Source organism: Phalacrocorax carbo, chromosome 4 (assembly GCF_963921805.1).
Source record: "Phalacrocorax carbo chromosome 4, bPhaCar2.1, whole genome shotgun sequence".
NCBI lineage: Eukaryota > Metazoa > Chordata > Aves > Suliformes > Phalacrocoracidae > Phalacrocorax > Phalacrocorax carbo.
This window is the reverse complement of record NC_087516.1, coordinates 67,602,437-67,616,503: the sequence shown is the minus strand read 5'-3', so window position 1 is coordinate 67,616,503 and position 14,067 is coordinate 67,602,437. Positions and strand designations below refer to the sequence as shown.

The following is a 14,067-nucleotide window of genomic DNA, read 5'->3' as shown; positions in this document are numbered from 1 at the left end:
TAACTGCACCAATGCATATTAAACAACTCATGGTTTTATTTTGAGATTTACTTGTTCTCCATATTAAACTTTGTATTTTACAAGTGGCCTCTCAGAAATTATCTGCAACTTGGTGACTCATATTGTTTCTGGTTTGAACTGTACTAGAAAGTGTGATTGTCTAAAGATCTCTTGGATGACATTAATAAGTAAACACACTGAACCAAAAATTTAGTTTACATTATGGAATAGACTTATTGAAGATATGATTGTTTTGGTAATATTTCATTAAATGTTTTGCTAAACAGCACTGATCAGTCAAAATTATTCAAGATTACAGGAACAGTGGCAGCATGTCTCTAGAGATAGTTCAATGACACTATTGTATTCCTAAGTCTGTTGTCAATATTAATGTCTTGCCCAAAGATGTTTTATTTAGTCTTGGTCATAAGCTTAGACTGACAGTGACTAAAAGCAAAATGTAACATTCAGCCTTAAGAGTATTCTAACAATTGGAATGTCTTAGGAATTTATGTTAAGATCATTTAAGCTGCAACAAAGCTGTTAACTGAAGAATCCTCCTGTAGGTGTACGGAATGATAGAGTGAAGTAAACCTTGCTAGCTTATGATGTGCAACCCTTTCTGAGGAAGCCTTCCTGAGGAAGCCTGAAAAGTCCACAGACTATACCCACATTTCAAAACAGTATTTAAAAAAAAAAAAATAATCAGATGGGATGGAATTAATGTCTTTGTCCAGCTTTAGATGAAGAAAAATGTTCAGAAGATGTATTGCTGAATGTAGTAAATTTTCAGCTTTGACAGCACGGAAGAGTCTTGGGGAGGCTAGATAAAACAGGTTACCTCTTGCCTAGAGAGGCACCTGATCATTAAGTCTAAACTAAAACTGCATTTTATGTTTATTTGTAGTGTGTTGTTTCTAATCTTGCATCAAAATGCCTGACCTTATCTTTCATAAAACAGAGTTTCATGAATATTAAGTTTGCTTGGTGTTAAGGATAAGCATGGAATGTTACTTCCATGGATGGAGTGAAATGAGGGACTAAGTGTCATGAGCAGACATTGCTGAGAAACTATGTTCCAGGGTGGGTTTATGGAATTTAGGGAGTATCTCCTGCTACACTTCAAACACTTGTTAGGAACAGGGGCTGACTTTACTGTGTAGCACTTATTTGAGAAGAGTTGTTTTCAGCAAGGATAAGCCAACATTTCCTCTACAAGGAGCAAATGACTGAGAAATATACCCTGACTTCAGGCAAATCATGAAGCTCTACAGATGAAATGTTTTCCCCCCAGAAATGAGTTTCAATAGCATTTTTGTCAAGAAGAATTTATCAGGCAGATATTCTCTAGAATATCTGCTGTGGGGAAGAAAGGAGAAAACCAGAAATTCTGACCCTCTCATGATAACAAGTGTGCAGGGAGGGCAGGGTCAGGTAGTCTGTGAAAAAGGGAAGTTGAAATCACTTTGCTGACTCATTCAGGGCATTTTATTTAATATGAATCTCCAGCATCACAAGTGAATGCCTTAGCCACTCTGTAGAATCTCTTGATATTGTTCTGCAACAAAACTGAACTTCACAATCTTGAAGTATCATGTGAAGTTAGGATTGAGCCTGTAAAGAACACATTATCCAAAGACAGGACTGTACTCTTTATTTGTATAGATAAACATAGCTAAACTACCTTCTTTAAAGAGGCTTTGATGATAGGCCTGTATTGCCAGTGCAGTTACATTGTTTTCACAACTCACATCCTTTCAGTTGTTTTCAACATGAGTTCAGATTTCTATTTGCAATACCCATGTTCCTGGTAGGCAAGTTACCATGTAAAGTTATGTGCTTGCTTCATGGTATTTTTATTTGATTAAAGCCAGCTACAATGTCTAACCTACCAAGAGGAAAAGCTAACCTGGATTAAAATGCAGACAAGAAGTGGGGAAATAGTAGAAAGCATGTCATGAACAAAGACATCTTTGCTACTGAATGTTTCATGTCAAAGAAAATCACCTTGCAGAGTATTTCCAAGTCTGAACGCGTTTTCCGTACTGAGAAAAGGCAACATGGATCACTGTAGCTTCTGCATTTGGATAAAACAGTGAGTGTGCTCAGAATGTGCCTGTTAGTTTGCTGACATCTACACGCAAGGTATATTGTTTTTTTTCAGAGTGGTTTTCATGTATCCTCTAAAAAATTAGCAGAAACAAAAAAGTGAGAGTAGTTCATTAGAATTTAAAATATGTGTAATAAAATATTTCCCCAAAAGAAAACATGAGGGAGAAAGGGTTATAGAAAAGGTGTTAAGTTATCAAAATGCCATTATTTTGAATTATTGATTTATTTTCTTTGGGAGGAGACAGAATATAGCTGTAGTGTTTTAAGAGCTGATATAGCTTGGTTTGCTTGCAATTTGCACTTCAGTAGGGTTTTGCACTTGACCTAAAATAGGAGACAGTTATTTAAATCGAAAGCTCTTTCAAAGCTAGCTGTGAATTACCCATTTCTGCATTATGATTCAAGGCTGATAAAGACTCCTACTGTTTATCATGCAAAGTGGTTCCGTGGTTCAAAATCACCAGTTTAGACAGAATACCATAATAATCTGAATTGAACAAAATATGAAACATCCTTTTCCACTCTATCATCTCTGATTCACAATAAAATGATCAGCTTCTATTCTTCCTGTTGATGAATGATGCCAGTTTCAATGTTCCAGCATGCAACTGTAGGTGTTTTTCCTGTGCTACCTTGTAAGCTTGGCAGAAACTCTGTAGATGGTCCAAAGCAACCTCTTTAATGTACTTTATGTTCATGCTGAAGATTAACCCTGACTGCACTGTCTGTTCTAAAGTAACAACTATTAAGCTCCTGATGTACTCTGAGAACTCTGTCATATCAATCAAACCCACTTCATTGCTTCTTTGTGTTTCTTCACCTGTCTGTTTTCCTCCACTGTGTCTTGATTTTTTTATTGCAATTGTGAATTATCTGAGATAGTAATTACTCTATACTTACTGTATTTAAGCAGTGTCCAGAATTATGGGGCACTGGGACAAATACTAAAGTCTTCAGTTTCTGTGGCGTAGTACCACAAACTATAATAGATGAGGTGAATTTCTTCTCTGATTGCAACCTAGTCACCAATTCCAGTCCTTCATTAGATGCTCTTAGTCCAATTTTTTATGGGCTGCAGCAATCTGTGGTCTTATTGCAAAAGGTGGGGCTTTTTGTTGTTGTTATTAGGGTGGGTTGTTTGTTTGTTTTTTTAACTTTGGGACAGAAGTCTTACCAGTCTTTTGAGTCATCAGAGTCTTGCATTTCAGCTTCTCCCCAATTTCAGAAGTGCTGGAAATTTTTTAATTATATTTTGAGTAATTTTTCATTCTGTTTGTAGATTAATGTAATTACTATATCCATATATATCTTGTCCTAGTAAGAAAATCTAACGTATTCACAAATAGATCTTGGGCCCTGTACAAAAGAGGAAGCAGAGTAGCAGAGCTAGAATGGAATAAATTAGTTTGCTACCCCTGATTCTGGAGTAGCTTTCCATGCAGACATTATTCTTAAATAAAAGTTACTTTTATTCCAGAATAATTATTCTGCTCACAAAGCAGCACCGGCTCTGAGACAAAGCTGAGACTTCTAACACTTTGTAAGTTTATCTCTGAATTCCTGCTGTGCAGATGGCACAGTGGGCTGGGGAGCAGCAGGACTGGGAAGCAATAGAGGAGTTGGCAGGTTGGTGAAGATGATAACAGGTGGCTTGTGAAGTGAAAGCAAGGTCTTTATTGCAGGCCACCCTTGTCTCAGGCAGAATTAAACTTTGAATTCAAAGCAGGGAGATAGCCTCACATGAAAGCATATGCAACCTACTGGACCACATACTGGTGACCTGAAATGTAGTTTGGGAAGTAAAGGAAAAGAATTGTGAACTTTTGGAAGGCCCTAAGTAAAAATTTGAAATCTAGAGGGAGGAATGGCTGTTAGAAGGGCAGCTACACACTGAGATGATGGACCAGCACAAATAGAGGGCTGTGGAAGAAAAATACTATATGAGGTCTTCAGATGAGATAATTTGGTTTGGTTTGGTTTGGTTTGGTTTTTTGTTTCTCTCAGCAACCTTATCAGAGTACAGATTGCTGCAACAGCCAATTAAATTCCTTTTGCAAGTGGGAGGCAGGAGACTGAACTCAATTGGCAAGTGGCTCACCATAGTGTGAAGTAGGAACAGCTCATTCCGAGTCAAACACATGCTTCACTACATTGAATTATATGGAAGATTCTGAGAAGATAAAGTCATCTGACTCCTTTGTTATATCAGTGTATCAAATAGCCTGGAGAGTGCAAATTGTAAAGAACCTTTGCATGTATTTCTCACCTCCCACTTTTCAGGGGGTGATGACATGATTTTCCTTATTGCTAAACGGGAACACACTTCAAGATATGTGGTCAATTTGCTTTAAGAAAGTAAGGTAAAATACACCTTTCCTTACACCAGTAAGGAAAAATAGTTTTCACTCAGCTCTATTAAGCTGTATGGGTAGCAGTCTGCTGATCAAAGGTTTATCTTCTCAAAATATTAGTTTTTGAAATGAACAACGCTTGTAAGTGTTTGAAACTTGATTGATGAATACCAGAGATATTCAGAGATCCAGTCCTGGCACATATTAATCACATGCATAGTAGGATTATAGTTTCTATTGTCAGCTCATAATCAGAATCACATACTGATACGTACAGCTGGAGGACTTAGAAGTCCCTTGGACAATGTCTTGATAACACGTTGGAAATCTGGTGTGAGTTATTAAGATACATTTGAAGTTATTTAGAAAGTTATCAAGTATCTATCTTGCTCTGAATTCATACATTTATACCCAGACATGTGCAAAGTCACTTACTGTAGTGTTGGATCTTTGCCCAGAAAATAATTTTTGGAGAATGACTCTTGAGGTCTTATGCAGATAGTATGCTTATTGCATGTCTATGTCTACTCTTTCCTCATGTTTTCTCTCAGACAGCTGGTGTTAACGTCCAGACTGAATTAAAATAGCTAGTCACATCTCAATTGCACAAGAAGTGTAATTTCATCTTCATATTAAATTGTAGATGGTGACTTTATTAGGATTGGCTTGGCTTTAGATCCCATGAACTAAAACGTAGACTGCCTTTCAACATATGCCTTACGTGCCTGACAGGGTTTCCAAATGGATGAATGGGGTTGATAAAATGATGGCTTCAGCCACTCTGGTTCCAGGAGGAGCAACTTCAGGACTCAAATCCCTAGATCAAAACCAGAAGTGAAGACCAAAATATAGCAAGCTGTAGAAATAAAAGCCAGCCAAACAGGACAAGACTACTTTGTGGTGACACAGAACTTAATATATAAATTACCAAAGAACTATACACTTATAAAATGAGCTACTAAATAAGACTTTTCCTGAGCATGTGCCTGCATTTTAGCTCTCCCACCACATAACAGTTAATTGCACTGGTAGCTGATGATCCTAAAATATACAAGAGCGTGCAGAACCAGGTCTTCTATTTAAAATAGCAATTCTTTTAAGTGCAGTAACAGCCTCCTAAGAAGAATATTTTTCTCAAATGGTTGGGTAACTCATACCTCACTGCTTGAAACCTGCAGTACAAGTCAGTGCACTGACCAGTAGCCTTTAAAACCTGCATTCTTTGATTAAAAGTGATAATCAATGACTAGCATTCAGGCTCTGTGAGTAGACTTGCTAAATAGAACACTTGAAAGTCTGGTTTAGTTGTACTTAATGCCGACATTAATCTAGCATGTACCACATCTGATTTTTCAGACCAAATCATGTTTTATTATTTGTTCATCAAAACATTCTGGTAATTGAAAAAGTAATGAAAATGTTTGGTGGAGGGAATCATTCTATACATGTACAACTGAATGAGCTCTGAATTTGGCATTTTCACACAGACAGGAACCTGGAATCATTGTGCTTAATTGTCTGAAATTGCTAACCAAAGGGAGTACAAAATACAGTAGGAGGTTGGGCATCGGAAGGAAAGGAACTTAGGGCTGAGCAGAAAACATCACTGTGTCTGTGTACCTTGAGGCAGGTAGCAGTGTGGAGAGAGGCGACAGGCAGGAGTTAGTGACAGAAGCCAAGCACATCAGGCCAGAAGAAGAATCAGTAGAAGTGTTGGGAGAACAGCATGCCTGGGATCTGGGCTGAAGTATCAGGAAGTCCATAGAGCACGGTAGGGTCTAAGGCGGTAGATAATAGGCAGGGCTAGTGTACAGTTGAACGTGAGACTCTCATTTGAGTAAATGAGACTAGGGAATAGGATCTGAAGCATGAGGTAGCCAAAAATATGTGGAAACATGCAACCAATGCAACATGCAACTTCATTTTTACATGAAGTGGATAGGAACATATCACATGTCAGACATGCAGTCTTTCCTTCAGCTGATTGAATGCATCAAGTCCTTAACTGATAGGAAGACTCCTCAGACCAGCTGTAGTGCTGGTACTCGAGTTGGAATTTACTAAGAATACCAGAATACCTGTGTAGCTGGCCACTGATTGGGATAGAATTCTTACTACATCTGTAGTGCACCCACTTCTTAAATACTACATGCCGGTCATACTGTTCTAAAAAGAAAAGAAATCTAGAATGAAGTGTGTGGGATTGTCAGAGGTGTGGAACAGTTTCTGTCATAAAACAGACTAAATAAGCTGGGAATCATCGCGTGGGAAAATGTTTCATGCTGGATTTACTGATAATAGATATCATATACCATTTTACCATCCATTGATTTGGTATCATAAAGTCTAGGTGACAGAGGTAACAGATCAGGAATAAATACCTTTAAAGTTGGGGAAAGGCTAATAAAGAGTAATAGATATTGTTTTTCTAGCTCAAGAACTAGAGGGACCTAATGAGATCACCAGGTAGCAAATGTAGAACAAAAATACAAAAATCTTTTTCATATAATGTATAATTGAATTGTGGATCTGGCAGCCACAGGTGTTGCAAAGTTTGAAAATAGAAAAGGGATCAAAAAGGGATTAGACAATATGATGTCTGGTTATTCAGTGGTTATTAAATGTAAGGGTATAGATGTTGCCTATAGCTCAGTCCCTAACTGCTGATAATCAGAAGTCTATAATGGAGATGAATCACCCTTGAAAGTGTTATGTTTCTTATGCCTGCCTATACTCCTTTGGCGGCCATTATTAGGAACAGCATATTGGGAAGGGTGGTATTTTGCTGTGATGTCAGATATCTGTGCTTTAACATGCTTTGTTTATTGCTGTGTTTTAGGAACAGAGGAATTAAGATGGCAAGGACATCTGAGGGGGTTATAGTTACATGCTTCAGTTACATACTGGGTTGGCTTTTTGTGTGTTTTTTTTTTTCTTTTCTCTGAGTCTTTTACAGATGATGGTATCCTTTCGAAGAGGTAGCCAGATCAGAAATGCATCACAACAAAAGCCAAACGACCTGATCTATCGAAGTGATAGCAAATGTTAGTGGGTTTTGTGTTTTCATAGTTCATTAAATGAAAACACTTTTAGAATTATAAGGTAGCAGGACAGGGAGTAGTCATTGAGGAGACAGAAAGAAGAATGCAGTATTTACCCTTTTTGAACCTGTACATCTGAACTTAAAGGGAATTATTGCTAGGTTCATTCCTAACATTTACTGTTACCGATTAGCTTGGGTTTATTTCATTGAGGTTTTTAGTTTTGCTCAGTAAAGCAGTAAGTCCTATCTACATTTAAAGTCTTTTAAAGTATATGTACATTTATTGAAATATATGGCAGTTATCAGCTGTCTTAGGTTTTATCTATCTAATTGACTAGGTCTTTCTTCTATCTTTCCAGGTTATGGTAGGCTTCTGAGCCAACAAAAAGAAGAGCACTGCATCAAGTGCTAAGTCAGAAAGGAGGAATATGAGTTGCTTTTTTCCCATTCATCTTTTGTAGAAATGACAGCAGGTGAAACTGATTTACTTATTTTCAAACATTTTTTTCTTTTTTTTTTTTTTAAATTAATATTGAAAACTGACAAAAGCATTAGGAAGAATGAATAGGTCTTAGTCATACATTTTCATTATTTCCAAGTAGAATCTCAATACCATGGATCTGCAAAGCCTCAGAATGGTCATTCTGGGTTCTTCTGTGTGACGAATGAGATCTGTTTGTCTGATCTCCTGTTAACATCATTGCACCCTCAGGAAACCAGGGAAATTTTAGTATCAGGCCGTGAGACCAACTAAACTGGGCCCACTGAAGTTGAACACTGTTTCTTCAACTGGAAGTGAAAGCTGTTGTTGTGCCTGTCCTAATGGCTTGCCTTTATTCCTTCATGTTGTTTCACTGTCATATTTTGTCTTCTGAGTACAACCCACGTGAATAATATGGGATGAACCTTTGAGTTTAAGCAGGGTTTCATCATCTCCTTAATTTATGTCTGCATGAATTGTAATTAGCTGGTCATCAAAATTCTACTCAGCCATACATTGATTATGTATATGCATATCTTCAAATTTTATTTGTAAAGTGATAATTTCTAGATTGAGAACATACTGACACTTATGAGTAATCGCTGGGCTCCAGCTCAGCACTCCATCTGTATTCAGCAAAACACTTAAGCATATGCTTAATTTTAACTTTAGCTCAGGTAAGCATGCAATTCCCACCATCCAAATTCAGCATAGCATTTTAAGTATATGCCTAACTTTAAGCATATCTTTAAATCCTACTAAAGCTAAAATCAAACACATCCTGAAGTGTCTTCATGAATAACTACTGAACTTCATGGACAACTATTACATGAGGTTTGATGACATTAATTCTGTTGGCCATTAAATAACAAGAAATGCCTGGCTATGATTTCATTAATTTTCTAAAGGCAGGGAAAATATAACAGATCAGTAAACTAACTTACTTGTTTCTTGAAATTCTGAAAGCTCAACTGCGTACTGTTGAAGATAAAGTGTTTTATAAACTGGGGGGACCTTTCTATCCCTTGAAGAAGACTGTATCAGTAGGAAATCAAGACTTTATTCTCCATGTTTCATTAAGTTGAGAATATTCAATAAAATTCTGTTTCATTCTTTAAACAAGATATTCCAGATAATGTATCTAAATCTGTTTAAATTTACAAACGATAACGAGAGCACAACTGGTCATAGAAACTTACAAAGAAAATGAATAAACCTCTGTACAGGTGGTAAGCATTTTACGGCTTATAACACATTTTTCTATGCTTTTGTTTTATTTTCAATGCTGAAGTGTTTGATCCACATTACCATTCTCTGTTTCAGTCCATTTTCACTTTTGTTGCTTCAACCTCTACAATCTTTCTGCACTATTTATGTGAAAAGCTGTTTGCATTTTTTATTTCAGATCCTCTCCTATTGCAGTTCATGAAGTCTTTCAACAGTAAGCTGTTAATCCCTTGCAGATTAATATGATTTCAGTGATAATCCTTTCCTTTGTTGAATTTTTAAGACATATAATCATTAAAGACAGTGCTTGATGGATTTTCCATTAAAGTAGTACAAAGCAGGTGGTATGTCTTTAATGTATGTCGGTAGCACTTTATGTTGCTCATTTATAAAATTAAATTCGCAGATGAAGCAAGTACGTCTATAGTTACTGGTATTTTCCCTTTGGTATTACAGTTCAAATTCAGTCAAGGAAAAAAAATTATTCAGGGGTTTGCAGCTAAACCAGAGTTAGAATATCTGTTTTGAATACTCTTCTCACAACTCCATTGTTACTTTTCATCTGGGGTAAGGGTCAGCTTGGGTTCTGTACTGATACTGAAAGCATCAAGTTAAGTATATGGAGAAAAAGCAGGGTATAAATCAATACCTCAGATTTGCCTTCAGGTAGGCCATAGGATACAAATGGTATACAGGAGTTATTCCAGCTTTCTGTACAAGGCTAATTTTTGTCTTCATTTAAGTTAAACATATGAGTGAAATACTCTTCCCCAGACAGAACTGAAGTCTGTAATTATCTTGCAATAATGGCACACATAAATCTCTTGCCCTTAGGGTTTTTGGTTTGCTGTTGATTCCCAGCTCACTGTCCATGACTGTCCTTTTCATTCAAATTCTTTACCCTATTTTTTGTCTCCTTTTCCCTCTGATATTTCTTATATTGAGTTATTTCACATTTTCCTGTTCTTTTATGCATACTGGTGAAACAATAGACATGAAGAGAAGGCACAGGTATTAAAATACAGTGATACTGAGTACTCTTGTAAGCCACATTTTAGTTAAGATTTCAGAATCAATGCTTCGAAGTTAATATACCAACAGCAGAAATGCTTCTTAGCTAGAGATCTGAAAACCATTAAAAGTTTATTAAAACCTCTGTTTAAACAAATAGCTAGTAGGAGTGGCCTATCATAGGCTGAATTTTTGCATTTATATACCGAAAACTCATAGATACTTCAGGCAGGAGGGAGAGGAACCAGACACCACAACTCTTTAGGAGAATCAGGTCCTGAACTTGGCAAACCTTTAGCTGATTTTGTCATATATTTGCAGCTTTAAAATGATTTGGCCTTTGCAACAGCCAAAATAAGTGTCCTTTAATCACTTCCAACCTATTAACAGATGGGCAAACAGCTTTTATAAATGGGGCATACAAAATACTCCAATATCAGCCAAAACTAATTAGTCGCATTATCTGAACTAGAATTTGTAAGTGGTAGAATATATATTAATGCAGATAAACTGTTGGTTTGATAGAAATTCCTTTTCAAACATCATGCTTGGTATTTGTTCTGCTCTTGTACGTTCTAAACACTTATTAAATAAAACTGAAATTTTTTCCTATTTAGCTCTTTTCTTCTATTCAAACAACAATTTTTCCCATAGAAGTTATCATTAGAGGTAGTGAAACTGAGAGAAATCACATTAAGCAAGAGGTCGTTTAGTATGCATTTTTTGTGGCATATAAGAGAAAGCATAGTGTAACTTGAACACAACCTTAAAATAAATTAATCTTTAAGAACAGCACAAAATACTGATATAAGACATTATTTATACAGCAGTGCCAGAGAATATTAATTATATCTTTACACAGCACTATTAATCAGAATATGTAAATCACATGAAATTAAATTGTGAGATTATAAAAAAATTGCCACATGTATAATTCAGTAGGAAGAGCCATTTAATGCACTGCCATCAGATCTGCAGCATGAATTTGATTTTACAAAGACGTGTAGTGCAGACAGCTGCTGTACCTAAGTGAGGATTTGATTGTACACTTGATCTTTCAAACAGCCACTTGTCCACATCTTTCATATAATTTTTGTTATCATGGATCTAAAAAAGAAAGGAATGGTTACAAAATCAGAATTGTTCTGGAATACATTTTCATTTAAAAAAAATTAAAATGTGTTCATCTTAGGAAGACTGTCTCTCCTTCCACCTGAGTGCCCTGCCTTCCCCAAATAATCTCCCTCTACCTCAACTTACATACTGATTTGAGGATCTTGCTTGAAAAGTCAATCTATATCTAGAATCTGAAATAAATCTGAAAACAATGTTAAGAAAACATTTCAAATTTTTCTTCCTGCAAGATACCACATTGGGACCTGCCCTCCCAAAACAGATAATCACCTCTGATATATCTTTTCTCAAAACTTGGGAAAAAAATATCTATAGAAATACCATGTATATTTATATACCCATGTATCTGATAAGTCAGGTAGTTCCCTTCCTGTCTATCTGACATAATGTTGGTCCTTGGTCTTCAAAGATAGTGGATTTGATCAGTCCAGAGATGTAGCCCTTGGATGTCCTCATGCTTGGCACATTGTTATGTCTCTGAGTAGATAGGCATCACATGCAAACTGGCTAGACCTGTCTAGAAACAGTTGTGGTGATGAGTCCACTCATTCCCTCTGCAACCTATAAAACTGCAATTCCTTTGAAACCCTACAAGCAAATTAAAATGCTGCTGTCCTCTGGGCTGAATCACTGGGCAAAAAAATAAAAGCATGGTATGGAGCTGAATTAAACTGGTAGGGGGTTCAATTCTTTGTTCAGTGGAAAAGGTTAGAGGCTGTACCATATTATAAGTGGTGAAATTGTGGTCCCTTACTGTGATATACCTGGAGGATTTTTTAGCCAGTAGAGAGATCAAGATTGATGGAACAGATTTGTCTTCGTGGCATAGGGTGGAATGATGAATAAGTGCAAATGATATTTTTAATTATAAGAAGATGGTCTGATGAGAAATCCTGCAGGCTCTTGGCTAGAGGGAGAAAATGCTACAGAATACCAGAAAATAACACGTTTGAAATTCATAATCTAAGTTATTATGTTTAAAGAACCCCAACAACATATTATAACCTCAAACCCAAAAGCAAACAAACAAAAAACAGCAACAGTCAAGATTTTGATAAATACTTGGATCTGGAGTATTGCTGGAGCATGTCCAAAGTTTGCTGGAGCATGTCCAAAGAAGGGCAATGAAGCTGATGAAAGGTCTGGAAGGCAAGTCTTATGAGGAGAGGTTGAGGGAACTGGGGTTGTTTAATCTGGAGAAGGAGGCTGAGGGGAGACCTTATCGCTCCCTACAAGTACCTGAAAGGAGGTTGTAGTGAGTTGTAGTGAGGTGGGTGTTGGTCTTTTCTCCTAGGTCACTAGCGATAGAACAAGAGGAAATGGCTTTAAGCTGCATCGGGGAGGTTTAGATTTGGTATTAGGAAGAATTTTTTCATGGAAAGAGTGGTCAGGCACTGGAACAGGCTGCCCAGAGCGGTGGTGGAGTCACCATACCTGGGGGTATTCAAAAGATGTGTAGATGTGGCACTTCAGGGCATGGTTTCGGAGACATGGTGGTGTTGTGTTGATGGTTGGACTTGATGATCCTAGAGGTCTTTTCCAACCTTAATGATTCTATGATTTATTATCTCAATTTCTCAAGCATTTTATCTGACTAGCACCTTGCTTGACTAAGACCAGGCATCAAAAACCATTTTCCTTTCAATTCAATGATATTTCAAGCACATTGATTTTAGTCTTGGCACAATGTGCATGTGGTAAGTAAAATTTCAACTTACGTTACAGCACATGGCTACTTATGACTTTAACTATAAAATGACTATTTCTATTCACAATTGCACCTTCAGAAAAAAGAGAAAGCTCTAAATGTGGCCGATGAAAAATCCTCAGCTATGTCTTGGTTTGCATTTCTGCCTGTTATACTGCCTGAAATGCAAAATCTAGCATTTTGATTACTCATCAGATATATATCTTGATCATTTTCTCAGTTGGGACATAGCCAAGTAATCACACAGGAAGACTGTGGAGATGAAACTTTGGAGAGTTCCTTTCTACTCATTTTGTCTCAGGACAAAGTTGAGAGATTTCAGGGTTTTAAAATTACTTTCAGTAATTTTAATGTAGCAAATACATTTACAATTCAGGTTATTGAATCTTGGCTTTTCTGATTCTTCTGTTATCTTGTTTTGATGGGAAAATTTTCAATACAGCCTTTCCTGGTCTGTTCTTATGAAGAGGATAGGTTTCAATATTTTTCTGTGTTCTTGTAAAAATTTTGGGTTTTTTTGGGTGTGTGTGTGTGTGAAATTTCCTGGCAACTTTAATGAATACACATTAATAAAATCCATGGAAGTTAGCATTCCGATGGAAGAGAAACCTAACGGTTTCGATGTGTCTATCTGCCATAGTTTGTATTATCAGTTCAATTGTAAGAGCTGGTAGGTAAGTTATTTTTTCAGTCTTGCTCAAATTAATTTTTTTGAAATAGTGTATTTTCACACAAAATATGACTTTTTGTGTTCTCCATTTTGTAAAAAACTGCGCAGTTGAATAGGAATTCAAAATGTTAACAATGTTTAAAATAATAACTTAATCCTTATAGTTTACCAAGCCACGGGCATTATGCAGATCTACGCAGCTGCAGCAGGGCAGTTGGCAAGCAGATTTGGATGCTAATTCTGTAATTGTAGATGGTAAATGACCACAGTTCCTTTTCATTCTTTTCAAGCTATTCATGTAAATAAAAGGATTCTACGTGATTCTGTAAT

At 36.6% G+C, this 14,067-nt stretch overlaps 1 protein-coding gene across 1 annotated transcript in view; it reads left to right on the top strand.

Moving 5' to 3' along the window:
• Positions 1-14,067, top strand: part of IQCM (IQ motif containing M) — a 111,208-nt gene that overhangs the window by 29,950 nt on the left and 67,191 nt on the right. Inside the window, 1 exon segment of the mRNA XM_064450825.1 lies at positions 13,147-13,199. Coding sequence (XP_064306895.1) covers positions 13,147-13,199 — 53 coding nt within the window.